At 41.1% G+C, this 15,641-nt stretch overlaps 1 protein-coding gene across 1 annotated transcript in view; it reads left to right on the forward strand.

Moving 5' to 3' along the window:
- PHF12 (PHD finger protein 12) overlaps positions 1-15,641 on the forward strand; it is a gene marked incomplete in the record, with an annotated part of 410,674 nt that overhangs the window by 307,885 nt on the left and 87,148 nt on the right. The window contains 1 exon segment of the mRNA XM_053706179.1: positions 3,795-3,923. Coding sequence (XP_053562154.1) covers positions 3,795-3,923 — 129 coding nt within the window.

Genomic DNA, 15,641 nt, shown 5'->3' on the forward strand with positions numbered 1-15,641 from the left:
TTGGGGATCTCTGACAGCACAAGGGGTTTGAAAATCACAAGAGGCGAGATTACCAATCAATATTTTAGAACTCCTTGCAATTCTCAGAACTTTTTTATTATTTCATAATGTCTTTTGAGCTACAGTCCTTCATAATTATAAAGAAGGAATATTAAATAATTAGTCTATATTGTGCTTGGTAAACTGTCACATGACATAAAAATAAGTATCGGTAATTGGTATCGGCGAGTATTTGAAAACAAGTATCAGTACTTGTACTCGGTCTTAAAAAAATGGTATTGGTGCAACCCTAATCACAACTGTGGCATATGTCAATCATCAGGGTGGGACTCAGTCCCCAAGCTATGAAAGAAGTATCTCGGATACTTGCTTGGGCGGAATCCAGCTCCTTTCTAATCTCTGCGGTGCATATCCCAGGTGTAGACAATTGGGAGGCGGATTATCTCAGCCGTCAGACTTTACATCCAGGGGAGTGGTCTCTCCATCCAGATGTGTTTTCTCAGATTGTTCAGATGTGGAGTCTTCCAGAGATAGATCTCATGGCCTCTCATCTAAACAAGAAACTTCCCTGATACCTGTCCAGGTCCAGGAATGTTCAGGCGGAAGCAGTGGATGCGCTGACACTTCCTTGGTGTTATCATCCTGCTTACATTTTCCCGCCTCTCGTTCTTCTTCCAAGAGTGAGATCCAAAATCATCATGGAACAATCGTTTGTGTTGCTGGTGGCTCCAGCATGGCCACACAGGTTTTGGTATGGGGATCTTGTTAGGATGTCCAGTTGCCAACCTTGGCCACTTCCGTTAAGGCCGGGCCTACTATCTCAAGTTCCGTTTTTCCATCTGGATCTTAAATCATTAAATTTGAAGGTATGGAAATTAAACGCTTAGTACTAAGTCATAGAGGTTTCTCTGACTCAGTGATTAATACTATGTTACAAGCTTGTAAATCTGTCTCTAGAAAGATTTATTATCCAGTTTGGAATACCTACATTTCATGGTGTTTTCATAAATTCTCTTGGCATTCTTTTAGAATTCCTAGAATTTAACAGTTTCTTCAGTGTGGTTTGGATAAGGGTTTGTCTGCAAGTTCCTTGAAGGGACAAATCTCTGCTCTTTCGGTTTTATTTCACAGAAAGATTGCTAAACTTCCTGATATTCACTGTTTTGTACAGGCTTTAGTTCGTATTAAGCCCGTCATTAAATCAATTTCTCCTCCTTGGAGTCTTAATTTGGTTTTGAAGGCTTTACAGGCGCCTCCATTTGAGCCTATGCATTCTTTGGACGTTTAACTACTTTCTTGGAAAGTGTTGTTCCTTTTGGCCATCTCTTCTGCTAGAAGAGTTTCTGAGTTATCTGCTCTTTCTTGTGAATCTCCTTTTCTGATTTTTCATCAGGATAAGGCGGTTTTGCGGGCTTCTTTTGAATTTTTACCTAAGGTTGTGAATTCTAACAACATTAGTAGAGAAATTATTGTCCCTTCCTTGTGTCCTAATCCTAAAAATTCTTTGGAAAGATCCTTACATTCTTTGGATGTGGTGAGAGCTTTGAAATATTATGTTGAAGCTACTAAAGATTTTAGGAAGACTTCTAGTCTATTTGTTATATTTTCTGGTCATAGGAAAGGTCAGAAGGCCTCTATTTCCTTGGCTTCTTGGTTAAAGCTTTTGATTCATCAAGCTTATTTAGAGTCTGGGCCCAGAGAATTACAGCTCATTCTACTAGATCAGTCTCCACTTCGTGGACTTTTAAGAATGAAGCTTCAGTTGATCAGATTTGCAAAGCAGCAACTTGGTCCTCTTTGCATACATTTACTAAATTCTACCATTTTGATGTATTTGCTTCTTCAGAAGCAGTCTTTGGCAGAAAAGCTTCAGGCAGCTGTTTCAGTTTGATTCTTCTGCTGATGTTTTAAGTTTTTCTTTTCATTATGAGGATAACTTTTATTTTGGGTTGTGGATTATTTTTTCAGCGGAAAATGGCTGTTATTTATTTTATCCCTCCCTCTCTGGTGACTCTTGCATGGAGTTCCACATCTTGGTTATTGATATCCCATACGTCACTAGCTCATGGACTCTTGCCAATTACATGAAAGAAAACATAATTTATGTAAGAACTTACCTGATAAATTCATTTCTTTCATTTTGGCAAGAGTCCATGAGGCCCACCCCTTTTTATGGTGGTTATGATTTTTTTTTGTATAAAGCACAATTATTTCCGATTTCCTTTGTTGATGCTTTTTACTCCTTTCTTCATCACCCCACTACTTGGCTATTAGTTAAACTTAATTGTGGGTGTGGTGAGGGGTGTATTTATAGGCATTTGAGGTTTGGGAAACTTTGCCCCTCCTGGTAGGATTGTATATCCTATACGTCACTAGCTCATGGACTCTTGCCAATATGAAAGAAATTAATTTATCAGGTATGTTCTTACATAAATTATGTTTTGGTTTTTTTTGTTTGTTTTTTAATACTTGATGTGGGCATTTAGTTGTTTAAGCATTTAGCATTTAATATGGGCGATTAGTTGTTGCTTTTGTAATGCTCCTTTTACCTTCGCTGCATCCACCGGGATGCATCTTATGCTGCATCCCAGTGGATTCCGAAAATGGCTGGGTGGTGAAAGAATCCACCAGCTTCGCTGCATCCAGGTGAATTCTTTTGTCCTCGCGCTGCCAACATTCCATTGAGGATGTGTGCGCAACTACCGATGGCGACGGACGTTACAAACGCAATTATAGTATAGACATTCTAAAACATTTCTTATCATAAGTACCTCAGTGTATCAAGAGGGAAGGGGATACAAGTAGTTTCTCTCAAGTCCCAATGTTCACCTTGCAGTATTTACAGGGGCACACAAGTCGAAATAAACATTTATCATTCAGAAAGAGCATTTAGTTTTAAGACTCTCTTCCAATTTACTTCCATTATCAAATTTTGTCTTTTTATATGCATACTTTCTGGGGAACAAGCTCCTACTGAGCATGTGCACAAGCACACAGCATACTAGTCTGTGATTGTCTGATGTCTGTCACATGATATAGGAGGCCAAAAATGGGAGGGAAAATATAGATTTTCCAGAAACAAATCTACTACTACTTTGATATTCAGAGTAGTTATTGCCTTGTCTTTATTTTATGCACTTGTTACTTATTCAATTATACTGCATTAAGTGGTCCTTTTTAAAGAAATATCTAACAGGGTTGCACTATATATTTTTTTTTCTCTTTCCCCTTTGAGGTGTCCTGTTACTGAATATCACTGCGGATTTACGATATTAACTGCTCTTAAAGGAATAGTCTGCTCAAAATTAAATTGAAATAGCAAGCCATTTTAAGCAACTTTCTAATTTACTCCTATTATCATTTTTTCTTTTTTCTCTTGGTATCTTTATTTGAAAAAGCAGGAATGTAAGCTTACGAGATGGCCCATCTTTGGTAGCGCTTGGTGAATGGTGGCTACATTTAGACACCAATCAGCAAGTGCTACCCAGGTGCTGAACCAAAAATTGGCTGGCTCTTAAGGTTACATTCCTGCTTTTTCAAGTAAAGATAGCAAGAGAACAAAGAAATTAATAGGAGTAAATTAGAAAGTTGCTTAAACTTGCATGGTCTATCTGAACCATGAAATAAAAATTTTGGGTTCAGTGTCCCTTTAAGCAGATGTAAGTTTTTAGCATTGGGTTATGTATTCAAGAATAACACAGAAGTAGTATGCTGGGGCTGTTTTGTGTTTTATGGTTTTGTGAGTTTGTTTTTTGTTTCTCTATAAATTCTTTTTATACACCTTTATAAAACAGATGGCAAAATACGGCCTAGTACATTACTTCTAGAAGGCACTTCAACTGGTCCCTCCTCAAATACAATAAACTCTTCAGCTATGATGGAGCTTACAAATTCCCTCAGAACGTTAATGGATGGAAATGGAGGTAAGTAAATGCTAGTGTTAAGATTTTTTTGAAACTTATAAAAAAATATTTTACAAAACGTTCATAGACTGTATTTGCATATTGTTTATAACATGAAAGTATTGATGTCTCCTTTTATTTACTTCGTAGTAACATAGTAGATAAAGTTAAAATCAATCAAGTTCCACTGTTCTCCTGTGATCCCTAGCATTCTAATAAACCACCTGCTAAGTTAATTGACAGTAGCAAAGGTACAAATCCCCAAATCTGGAATTCCTAAAATTCAGAATTATTCTGCAATCCAAACTTTTTCAGAAATAATTTTAAAAAGTTTTTTTATGTTTTAAATAAAGACTGACATTTGCATTTTATAACTATTACCCTTCTGATTACAGTACTGTGCATACAAATATATTAATATATAAAACTCTTAGGTTGCATGTATAAGCTCTATTATGACATGTAAATATTGCCTAAATGACACAAGAGATTTACGTTTACTCTTGGTCCCGTTTACCTTTCCAAGCTGTCCCGTTTTTTACAGAGACTAATTTAGAAATATTCTCTAAAACTATTCCGAAATCCAAACCTTTCTCCAACATTGGTGTGTCCGGTCCACGGCGTCATCCATTACTTGTGGGATATTCTCCTCCCCCACAGGGAAAGGCAAGGAGAGCACACAGCAAGAGCTGTCCATATAGTCCCTCCCAGGCTCCGCCCCCCCCAGTCATTCTCCTTGCCGCTCTGAACAAGTAGCATCTCCTCGGGGATGGTGAGGAGTTTGTGGTGTTTAGTTGTAGTTTTTTTATTCTTCTATCAAGAGTTTGTTATTTTAAAATAGTGCTGGTATGTACTATTTACTCTGAAACAGAAAGAGATGAAGAGTTCTGTTTAAAAGAGAATTATGATTTTAGCAGACAGTAACTAAAATCAGTTGCTGTTCCCACACAGGACTGTTGAGATGAGATAACTTCAGTTGGGGGGAACAGTTTGCAGACTTTTCTGCTCAAGGTATGACTAGCCATTTTTCTAACAAGACTGTGTAATGCTGGAAGGCTGTCATTTTCCCTCATGGGGATTGGTAAGCCATTTTCTTAGTCTCAAACAGAATAAAGGGCTTAATATGGGCTATACACTGGTAGACACTCTTAAGGGCTAAATCGATTGCTTTATTTAAGTATTATATGCAGTTTGAAGTTGAATTTCACACTTTTATAACATTGGGGAACGTTTTTTAGCACCAGGCACTTGTTAAGACACCTTCCCAGTCAGGAAGGGCCTTTCTCTGTAGTAGGCAGAGCCTCATTTTCGCGCCATTACTGTGCAGTTACTTTTGAGTACAGTACATGCAGCTGCATGTGTGTGGGTCTGGAATCCACTAAAAACGTTCCTAGAAGGCTTCATTTGATATCATATACCCCCCTGGGATTGGTGAAGTCGCAGCAAAGGCTGTAGCTGGGACTGTAAGGGGGTTAAAATTAAAAATGGCTCCGGTTTCCACATTTTAAGGGTTAACAGCTTGAAAATTGGGGTGCAATACTTTGAATGCATTAAGACACGGTGGTGAAAATTTAGTAAAGATTGGATAATTCCTTCATAGTTTTTCACATATTCAGTAATAAAGTGTGCCCTGTTTAACATTTAAAGAGACAGTAACGGTTTTGTTTTAAAACGGTTTTTGTGCTTTATTAACCAGTTTAAGCCTGTTTAACATGTCTGTACCTTCAGATAGATCATGTTCTGTATGTATGGTAGCCAATGTGGTTCCCCCTTCAAATATGTGTGATAATTGTGCCATAGCGTCCAAACAAAGTAAGGACAGTACTGTCACAAATTGTAAAGTTGCCCAGGATGATTCCTCAGATGAAGGAAGTAGACATAGTTCTACATCATCTCCTTCTGTGTCTATACCAGTTATGCCCGCGCAGGCGACCCCTAGTACTTCTAGCGCGCCAATGCTTGTTACTATGCAGCAATTGACGGCAGTAATGGATAACTCCATAGCTAATATTTTATCCAAAATGCCAGCATTTCAGAGAAAGCGCGATTGCTCTGTTTTAAACACTGTAGAGCAGGAGGGCGCTGATGATAATTTTTCTGTCATACCCTCACACCAATCTGAAGTGGCAGTGAGGGAGGGTTTGTCAGATGGGGAAATTTCTGATACAGGAAGAATTTCTCAGCAGGCAGAACCTGATGTTGTGACATTTAAATCTAAATTAGAGCATCTCCGCGCATTACTTAAGGAGGTACTATCTACTCTGGATGATTGTGACAATCTGATCAACCCAGAAAAATTGTGCAAGATGGACAAGTTCCTTGAGGTCCCGGTGCACCCTGATGCTTTTCCGATACCTAAACGGGTGGCGGACATAGTGAATAAGGAGTGGGAGAAGCCAGGCATACCTTTTGTCCCTCCTCCTATATTTAAGAAATTGTTCCCTATGGTCGACCCCAGGAAGGACACATGGCAAACAGTCCCTAAGGTCGAGGGGGCGGTTTCTACTCTAGCCAAGCGCACGACCATTCCTATTGAGGACAATTGTGCTTTCAAAGATCCTATGGATAAAAAATTAGAGGGTTTGCTTAAAAAGATTTTTGTACAGCAAGGTTACCTCCTTTAACCTATTTCGTGCATTATTCCTGTCACTACAGCGGCGTGGTTCTGGTTCGAGGAACTGGAAAAGTCGCTCAGTAGGGAGACTCCGTATGAGGAAGTCATGGACAGAATTCACGCACTTAAGTTAGCTAATTCCTTTATTTTAGACACCACTTTGCAGTTAGCGAGGTTAGCGGCGAAAAATTCAGTGTTTACAATTGGGGCACGTAGAGCGCTCTGGCTAAAGTCTTGGTCGGCGGATGTATCTTCCAAGACAAAATTGCTTAATACCCCTTTCAAAGGTAAGACCCTTTTCGGGCCAGAATTGAAAGAAATTATTTCAGACATCACTGAGGGAAAGGGCCATGCCCTCCCACAAGATAAACCTTTCAAGGCTAAGAATAAGTCCAATTTTCGTTCCATTCGCAATTTCAGGAACGGACCGGCTTCCAACTCGGCAGCCTCTAGACAAGAGGGTAACGCTTCCCAGACTAAACCAGCTTGGAAATCAATGCAAGGCTGGAACAAGGGTAAACAGGCCAAGAAGCCTGCTGCTGCTACCAAAACAGCATGAAGGGGTAGCCCCCAATCCGGGACCGGATCTAGTAGGGGGCAGACTCTCTCTCTTTGCTCAGGCTTAGGCAAGAGATGTTCAGGATCCCTGGACACTAGAAATAGTCTCTCAGGGTTTTCTTCTGGAGTTCAAGGAACTACCCTCAAGGGGAAGGTTCCACATGTCTAACTTATCTTCAAACCAAATAAAGAGACAGGCATTCTTACATTGTGTAGAAGACCTGTTAAAGATGGGAGTAATACACCCAGTTCCAACTGTGGAACAAGGTTGGGGGTTTTACTCAAATCTGTTTGTAGTTCCCAAAAAAGAGGGAATTTTCAGACCAATTCTGGATTTAAAAATTCTAAACAAATTTCTCAGAGTTCCATCGTTCAAATGGAAACCATTCGAACAATTTTATTTACAATCCAGGAGGGTCAATTTATGACTACCGTGGATTTAAAGGATGCGTATCTACATATTCCTATCCACAAAGATCATCCAAGGATTTTCACAAAGGTGCTAGGGTCCCTTCTAGAGGTTCTAAGACCAAGGGGTATTGCAGTGGCACCTTATCTGGACGACATTCTAATCCAAACGTCGTCTCTTTCCAAAGCAAAGGCTCATACAGACATTGTTCTAGCCTTTCTCATATCTCACGGGTGGAAGGTGAACGTAGAAAAGAGTTACCTGTCTCCGTCGACAAGAGTTCCCTTCTTGGGAACGATAATAGATTCTTTAAAAATGAAGATCTTCCTGACAAAAGTCAGAAAGTCAAAGCTTCTAAAGCTTGTCAAGTTCTTCACTCTGTTCTGCAGCCTTCCATAGCTCAGTGCATGGTAGTAGTAGGGTTGATGGTTGCAGCAATGGACATAGTTCCTTTTGCTCAAATTCATCTAAGACCATTACAACTGTGCATGCTCAAGCAGTGGAATGGGGACTATACAGACTTGTCTCCAAAGATTCAAGTAGACCAGATGACCAGAGACTCACTCCGTTGGTGGTTGTCACAGGATCACCTGTCTCAGGGAATGAGTTTCCGCAGACCAGAGTGGGTCATTGTCACGACCGACGCCAGTCTATTAGGCTGGGGCGCGGTCTGGGATTCCCTGAAAGCTCAGGGTCTATGGTCTCGGGAAGAGTCTCTTCTCCCGATAAACATCCTGGAACTGAGAGTGATATTCAATGGTCTCCGGGTTTGGCCTCAACTAGTGAAGGCCGGATTCATAAGATTCCAGTCAGACAACATGACGACTGTAGCTTACATCAACCATCAGGGAGGAACAAAGAGTTCCTTGGCGATGAGAGAGGTATCCAAGATCATCAAATGGGCGGAGGATCACTCCTGCCATCTATCTGCAATTCACATCCCAGGAGTAGACAACTGGGAGGCGGATTATCTGAGTCGTCAGACTTTCCATCCGGGGGAGTGGGAACTCCACCCGGAGGTTTTTGCCCAGTTGACTCAATTATGGGACATTCCAGACATGGATCTGATGGCGTCTCGTCAGAACTTCAAGGTTCCTTGCTACGGGTCCAGATCCAGGGATCCCAAGGCGACTCTAGTGGATGCATTAGTGACGCCTTGGTCGTTCAACCTAGCTTATGCATTTCCACCGTTCCCTCTCCTTCCCAGGCTTGTAGCCAGGATCAAACAGGAGAAGGCCTCAGTGATTCTGATAGCTCCTGCGTGGCCACGCAGGACTTGGTATGCAGACCTGGTGAATATGTCATCGGCTCCACCATGGAAGCTACCTTTGAGACAGGATCTTCTAGTGCAAGGTCCATTCGAACATCCAAATCTAGTTTCTCTCCAGCTGACTGCTTGGAAATTGAACGCTTGATTTTATCCAAGCGCGGGTTTTCAGATTCAGTAATAGATACTCTGGTCCAAGCCAGAAAACCTGTGACTAGAAGGATTTACCATAAAATATGGAAAGGATATATCTGTTGGTGTGAATCCAAGGGATTCTCATGGATTAATATTCCCAGGATCCTCTCCTTTCTAACAAGAAGGTTTGGATAAGGGATTGTCAGCGAGTTCTCTAAAAGGACAGAGATCTGCTTTATCTGTCTTGTTATACAGACTACTGGCAGCTGTGCCAGATGTACAAGCTTTTGTACAGGCTTTGGTCAGAATCAAACCTGTTTACAGACCTTTGACTCCTCCCTGGAGTCTAAATTTAGTTTTTTCAGTTCTTCAAGGGGTTCCATTTGAACCCTTACATTCCATAGATATCAAGTTACTATCTTGGAAAGTTCTGTTTTTGGTTGCTATTTCTTCTGCTAGAAGAGTTTCTGAACTATCTGCTTTGCAGTGTGATCCACCCTATCTGGTGTTCCATTCAGATAAGGTTGTTTTGCGTACCAAGCCTGGTTTTCTTCCAAAAGTTGTTTCCAACAAGAATATTAACCAGGAAATAGTTGTCCCTTCTTTGTGTCCGAATCCAGTTTCAAAGAAGGAACATTTGTTACACCATTTAGATGTAGTCCGTGCTTTAAAGTTCTATTTAGAAGCAACAAAGGATTTCAGACAAAACTTCTTTTTTGTTTGTCGTTTATTCTGGTAAGAGGAGAGGACAAAAAGCTACTGCTACCTCTCTTTCTTTCTGGCTGAAAAGCATTATCCGATTGGCTTATGAGACTGCCGGACGGCAGCCTCCTGAACGAATCACAGCTCACTCTACTAGGGCTGTGGCTTCCACATGGGCCTTCAAGAACGAGGCTTCTGTTGATCAGATATGTGAGGCAGCAACTTGGTCTTCTCTGCACACTTTTGCCAAATTCTACAAATTTGGTACTTTTTGCTTCTTCGGAGGATATTTTTGGGAGAAAGGTTTTGCAAGCCGTGGTGCCTTCTGTTTAGGTAACCTGATTTGCTCCCTCCCTTCATCCGTGTCCTAAAGCTTTGGTATTGGTTCCCACAAGTAATGGATGACGCCGTGGACCGGACACACCAATGTTGGAGAAAACAGAATTTATGCTTACCTGATAAATTACTTTCTCCAACGGTGTGTCCGGTCCACGGCCCGCCCTGGTTTTTTAATCAGGTTTGAAAAATTTCTCTCTCTATACACTACAGTCACCACGGCACCCTATAGTTTCTCCTTTTTTTCTCCTAACCGTCGGTCGAATGACTGGGGGGGGCGGAGCCTGGGAGGGACTATATGGACAGCTCTTGCTGTGTGCTCTCCTTGCCTTTCCCTGTGGGGGAGGAGAATATCCCACAAGTAATGGATGACGCCGTGGACCGGACACACCGTTGGAGAAAGTAATTTATCAGGTAAGCATAAATTCTGTTTTTCAGGTCCCAAGCAGTTTAGATAAAGGGTTTTATACCCGTAGATGACAAATGGATACATTTTTTGACCAGAAATATTTCTTAACCCATTTCAGTTATTTACTGATTCTGCAGTCACTGCTTCCTTAGCAACCCAGTTCACAAAGCTTGAGTGCTGTAAAAACATTTTGAATGATGAAATCTCCTTTGTTCTAGAAAAACTTGTTTTTTTTAATATTTTTTTGTTATTTGGCAACTACCAAATAGTCTGGATAAACTGGAGCTTGGCTTGGAAGAAACATTTTTATGAAGCATAGTTTCAGTTTAGCTTGAGCGTTCTTTCCGCAATACAAAGCTTTGCAGTTATTTGTGAAAGCTAAAAATATTTTAATCCGTATTTGTAGTAAAACAAAATGTATGCTTGGCTGATAAATTTCTCTTTCCGGATATGGTGAGTCCACGGCATCAATTATTACTGTTGGGGAATATCACTCCTGGCCAGCAGGAGAAGGCAAAGAGCACAACAGTCAAACTGTTAAGAATCACTTCCCTTCCCACAAACCCCAGTCATTCGACCAAAGGTAAATGGAGAAAAGGGAGCAACACAAGGTGTAGAGGTGCCTGAGGTCTTTGTTAAATTAAATGTCTTAAAATAAAGGGCGAGCCCGTGGACTCACCATATCCGGAAAGAAAGAAATTTATCAGGTAAGCATACATTTTTTCTTTCCTAAGATATGGTGAGTCCACAGCATCATTAATTACTGTTGGGAACCAATACCCAAGCTAGAGTACACAGGTGATTATGGAGGGACAAGACAGGTACCTTAAACAGAAGGCACCACTGCTTGAAGAACTTTTCATCCAGAAGAAACCTCATCTCAGGCCAAAAAAATCAAATTGCAAAGAAGACAAAGTTGCAGTCTTGCAAAACCGAACCACAGAAGCTTCATCTGTGAAAGCCTAACAAGAAGAGACAGCCCTCGTGAAATGAGCATAACTCTATCAGGAGACTGCAGCCCCACAGTCTGAAAAGCAATAGCTTTCTGTTACAGACAAAACAGAAGAAAAAATATTAAGTACGCACAACATCCAAAATGTGCGCACACGTTCCTCAAGAGATAAGAATGAGGACACAGAGAGGGAACAATTCCCAAACAATATTTCCACTTAGGAGAAATAACCGCCTTATCCGAATTAAGATAAAGTGAACGACACTGCAAAGCCTAAAGTACCTAAACTCTCTGAGCAGAAGATATAGCAAAAAAAGAAAACTTCCAAGATAAAAATCTAAAATCTATGCAACGCTATGGCTCAAACTGAGCCAGCTGCAAAACCTTAAAACAAGGATAAAGCTCCCAAGGACTTTAAACATAACTAGGAAGCTTGGCGTACTGCCATCTCCAACTCCAGCGCCCCCCATTTGAGGGTTAACCTGGAGAACACCTCCAGGAGAAGCGCCCACTACCTGGGAAGAAAATGTGAATAATGGATAAACTAATGTGAGCGCCTGCCAACCAAACAATCCACACTAATCATGGCAAAGGAACTCCAGGTTCCTCCCAGGTGGTTAATGTAAACCACTGAGATTAAATTGTTCAACTAGAACCTGAAAAACCGGTTAAGACAACTGAAGCCAAGCCATCAGAACATTGTAGATCTCTCTCAACTGCAAGATGGTTATGGGGAGAGCAGACCCCTCCCAAGTCCATAGTCACCAACCCAACAGGCTAATGACCAAGGTCACTATTACTCAGGAAGGTCTCGGTAACCATGTGTCCAGAAACAGATGCTCCTGAGAAAACCTAAAGATTCTGGAGAATGCGGGCAACAATCCCGCTACCCCTCGCAAGCTAAGCAAGCGCTCTACCACTAATTCCCTTCTCTGATCCAAAGGGAAGAATCTCATGTCGACAGATCTAGATCTATCCTCCGAAGACACAAAATTCCCGGTCCACTATGCAATCAGTATACTCTCAGATGGAATCCAAAGGTATGATGTCCAATGAAGCAACCATTAGACCAATTACCTCCATACCTTGAACCACTGAAAGGCCAAATAGAGTGCCGAAAAAGGCAAGAGGAAAAGAATCCTCTCTCTTCTGACCTCTGTCAAACATATTTTCAGAAAACTAATATGGTCTTTAAGAAACTACCCATATAGCTGGAACAAAGGAACTCAATTTTGAATCACTTCCATCTATGGAAATGAAGAAAGACAACAAGATCTCTGTATGGGAGTTTGCTTGTTGAAAAGATGGCGCCTGAACCATTATGACGTCCAGGAAGGGCACCGCAGCAATTCCCTGAACCTGATCACTGCCAATATAGCTCCCTCAGAGAGCCATGGCAAGGCCAAAGGGAAGAGCTACAAACAAAGTGTTTGACACAAAGGCAAAACTCAGGAACTTGAAAATGGTGTCCTCCAGGTCTATGGCCACCATGAACTGACCCTCCTAGACCAAAGAAAGAATGGAATGAATAAAATCCTAGACCCTGTACTCTTACTGGAACTATCACTCACAGGAAAGGGAAGTCCCAAACGCACTACAAAAATGCCTCCCTGTTATCTGTCCTGCAGATAAAATTGAGAGGTGGAACCTACCTCAGGGAGGTAAGGAAAGACTTTTAAGTAGTGACCCTGAGGTAGTGTGTCCACAGCCTATCTGGGACATAATCGTATCCATGTTTGTAGACAGAGATTCAACCCCCCACTTGGACGGATCCCGGATCGGGGGCAAACTCCTTTAGGTCTATTCATCTTGCTTGTGGTAGAAAAGACCCTTTTCCACCCGTAATTCAGAACTTTCCTGTCAGATTGTGACCAAACAAGGTCTTACTCTTGAATGTAAGCATCAGAAACTTGGACTCAGAAGAAAAATCCACTGTCCACAACACCCCACAGGCTAGCACAGCAAAGCCAGATATCTTGGCTCCAGGCTGAAAAACTTGCATGGTAGCATCAGAAATAAAATTGGCTAGCTTAAGAGCCTTACTTCTGTACTGGATCTCCTCCAAAAGAGTCTCTACCCAATTGGAATCAGACGAGACATTGCACCAATAAGATGCCGCGCTTGACACAGTGGCAAAACAAAGTTCCATGTAAGCCACCAGCTTAGTCATTGATCCTGAAAAGAACAGCCATCCTCTCTAGGAATCGTAGTTCTCTTAGCCAAAGTAGAATCCCCTACTACTTTAGGCACTGTGTGCCATATTCTATGGAGACAGCGACAGAAAGCATCTTTTTATAGACAGGAGACGGGTAAAAGGGAATCCCTGACTTCTCCCATTCCTGTGAAAAATCTACTAGCACGGCCTGGAAAAGGAAAAACTTCTAGCATTTATGAAGTTTACTAGATTCTTTAGGATTGACGACAGGCATATTGGAGTCGCTCCAAAGTAGCCAGAAACCCCTGTAACCATACACAAAGGTGTTCAAGCTTAATTCTGAAGGATTCTACTTCAACAGCAGAAAAAGGAATTATACTGTCCGAATCTGAGATTCCACTCTCAGAAAACTATCGACGCATCCGCATCAGACTCATGAGAGAGGGCAGCCTGAGTAGCACGAAATGGAACAGAAACCTTACTATCTGAATTTCTAATTTTCCTCTTACATATTCCTTTTAACATAGGAAAAGCAGAGCAATAACTTCTGCAGGCAAATAAACTCCTCCAGGAGACTGAGAGGAAATGCAAGACACTATGTGTAGCCGTTAAGGCTTGGGGCGTTTGAGGAGAAAGCTTTGGCAATGCCTAAACAGCATCTTCCTAAAAGACATGAGGCTCGGAAAATAAGAAAAATCTTTCTTTAATTAAAAAAATCATTTTTCAGGAGGAAAAAACACAATTACATAGTATACAATTGAAAAGGCATAACAAAATCAGATTAGTCCATGGGAGCAGAACTCCAGCTCCAAGATAAACTGACAGCACAAAACTCGCATATTATGCTGTCACTTAAAATATAAATAAAAATGCCTTAGGACATGAGAGGTAAGAATTCATAGAACAGCCCCCTGTTCCAAGAGAATTACCCCAATTAACTTAATCTTAAGTCAATTTAAAAGATTTTCAAATAAATAATAAGCAAATTGCGATATGAGCAGAATTCTAGCTACACCTTCAACTAGCAGAAAAAAGTGATAACACTTTAATTGTAAAACAAGTGCCTTAGGACAGGAAAATCTTATAGGAACGATACAATATAAAAACTGTCAGCAGAGAAGTCTGCTAAAGAGAACTGCCTGCACCAGATTGCTGTCATGACACACAACAAAATAGCAGCAGCACACACTGACCTGAAATAACATCTGAGTGAAAACAGAATAAAACTATTCTGTATCAGCCAAAGCCTCTAGCGATATTCTCTCTCTACCCACAGGGGCAATAACACTACTCCGTACTTAAACTGAGAAAGAGCCACGTGATCGGCTCGGAAAAAGAAAACTGAAGATGGTGCCGATCCTTTCCCATCTAGAGAAGGAGGCGGAGTCGCCTGAGCAACAAAGAGATGAAGTGCACAGTTAAAAATAACAGCGCGCTTCCTTTCACTTCAGTCAAAATATCTGACACAGAAGGTTAGATCTGACACACAAGGTTAGAGGTATAGTGGCTGTTAGCATGTAAAAACACTGTAGCCCTCACAGACAGAGAATAGAAGATACAGTGTTTGTTAGTATATAAAACCACCTTGCATAGCGAGAAAGCTCATCCAGGGAGCTCCTATTCTCTCGTTCCCCACACCAATCACTTACCACTGTATTACAGTGGGAACAAGTTTAAATAAAAAGGGAATATACAGCCTCTGGGGGTAAATTTCCACATCTTAGGAAAGAATTCCCCCAAGTTTCTTGACATATAAAGTGCTTGCCCCTGCCAAATAAATCCTTTCCCCAAGGATTCATATGTCCCAAAGAACTGCATTTCTATAAATCTATTAAGTGCAAGTCTCCCACCTGGAAAAAAAAAGCATCTGCAGTCTAGCCGCCCGGCAGGAGGACAGCCTACCCGTCATGAGAGGATGCCGCTCCTCACGGAGACCTGTAGCGAAAAGAAAGAACAGAGTAAACCTACTCAGGCTTTCTATACAAGGGTAACAAACTTGTTAGGAAAACGCAGCAAGGCCCACCTTACAAGTTCCTAACAATTTGTCATCCTAGGTCAATAATAAATCCCTATACTCCAATATACAAGCTGAATACTACATCCTCATCAACATTTTGTGTTTTTAGTTCACATTTGTATGTTTGTGGACACCGTTTTATCCTTATTCCTAATAAAGGTTATATTTTAATTAGTTACGGTATA

Source organism: Bombina bombina, chromosome 3 (assembly GCF_027579735.1).
Source record: "Bombina bombina isolate aBomBom1 chromosome 3, aBomBom1.pri, whole genome shotgun sequence".
Lineage (NCBI taxonomy): Eukaryota > Metazoa > Chordata > Amphibia > Anura > Bombinatoridae > Bombina > Bombina bombina.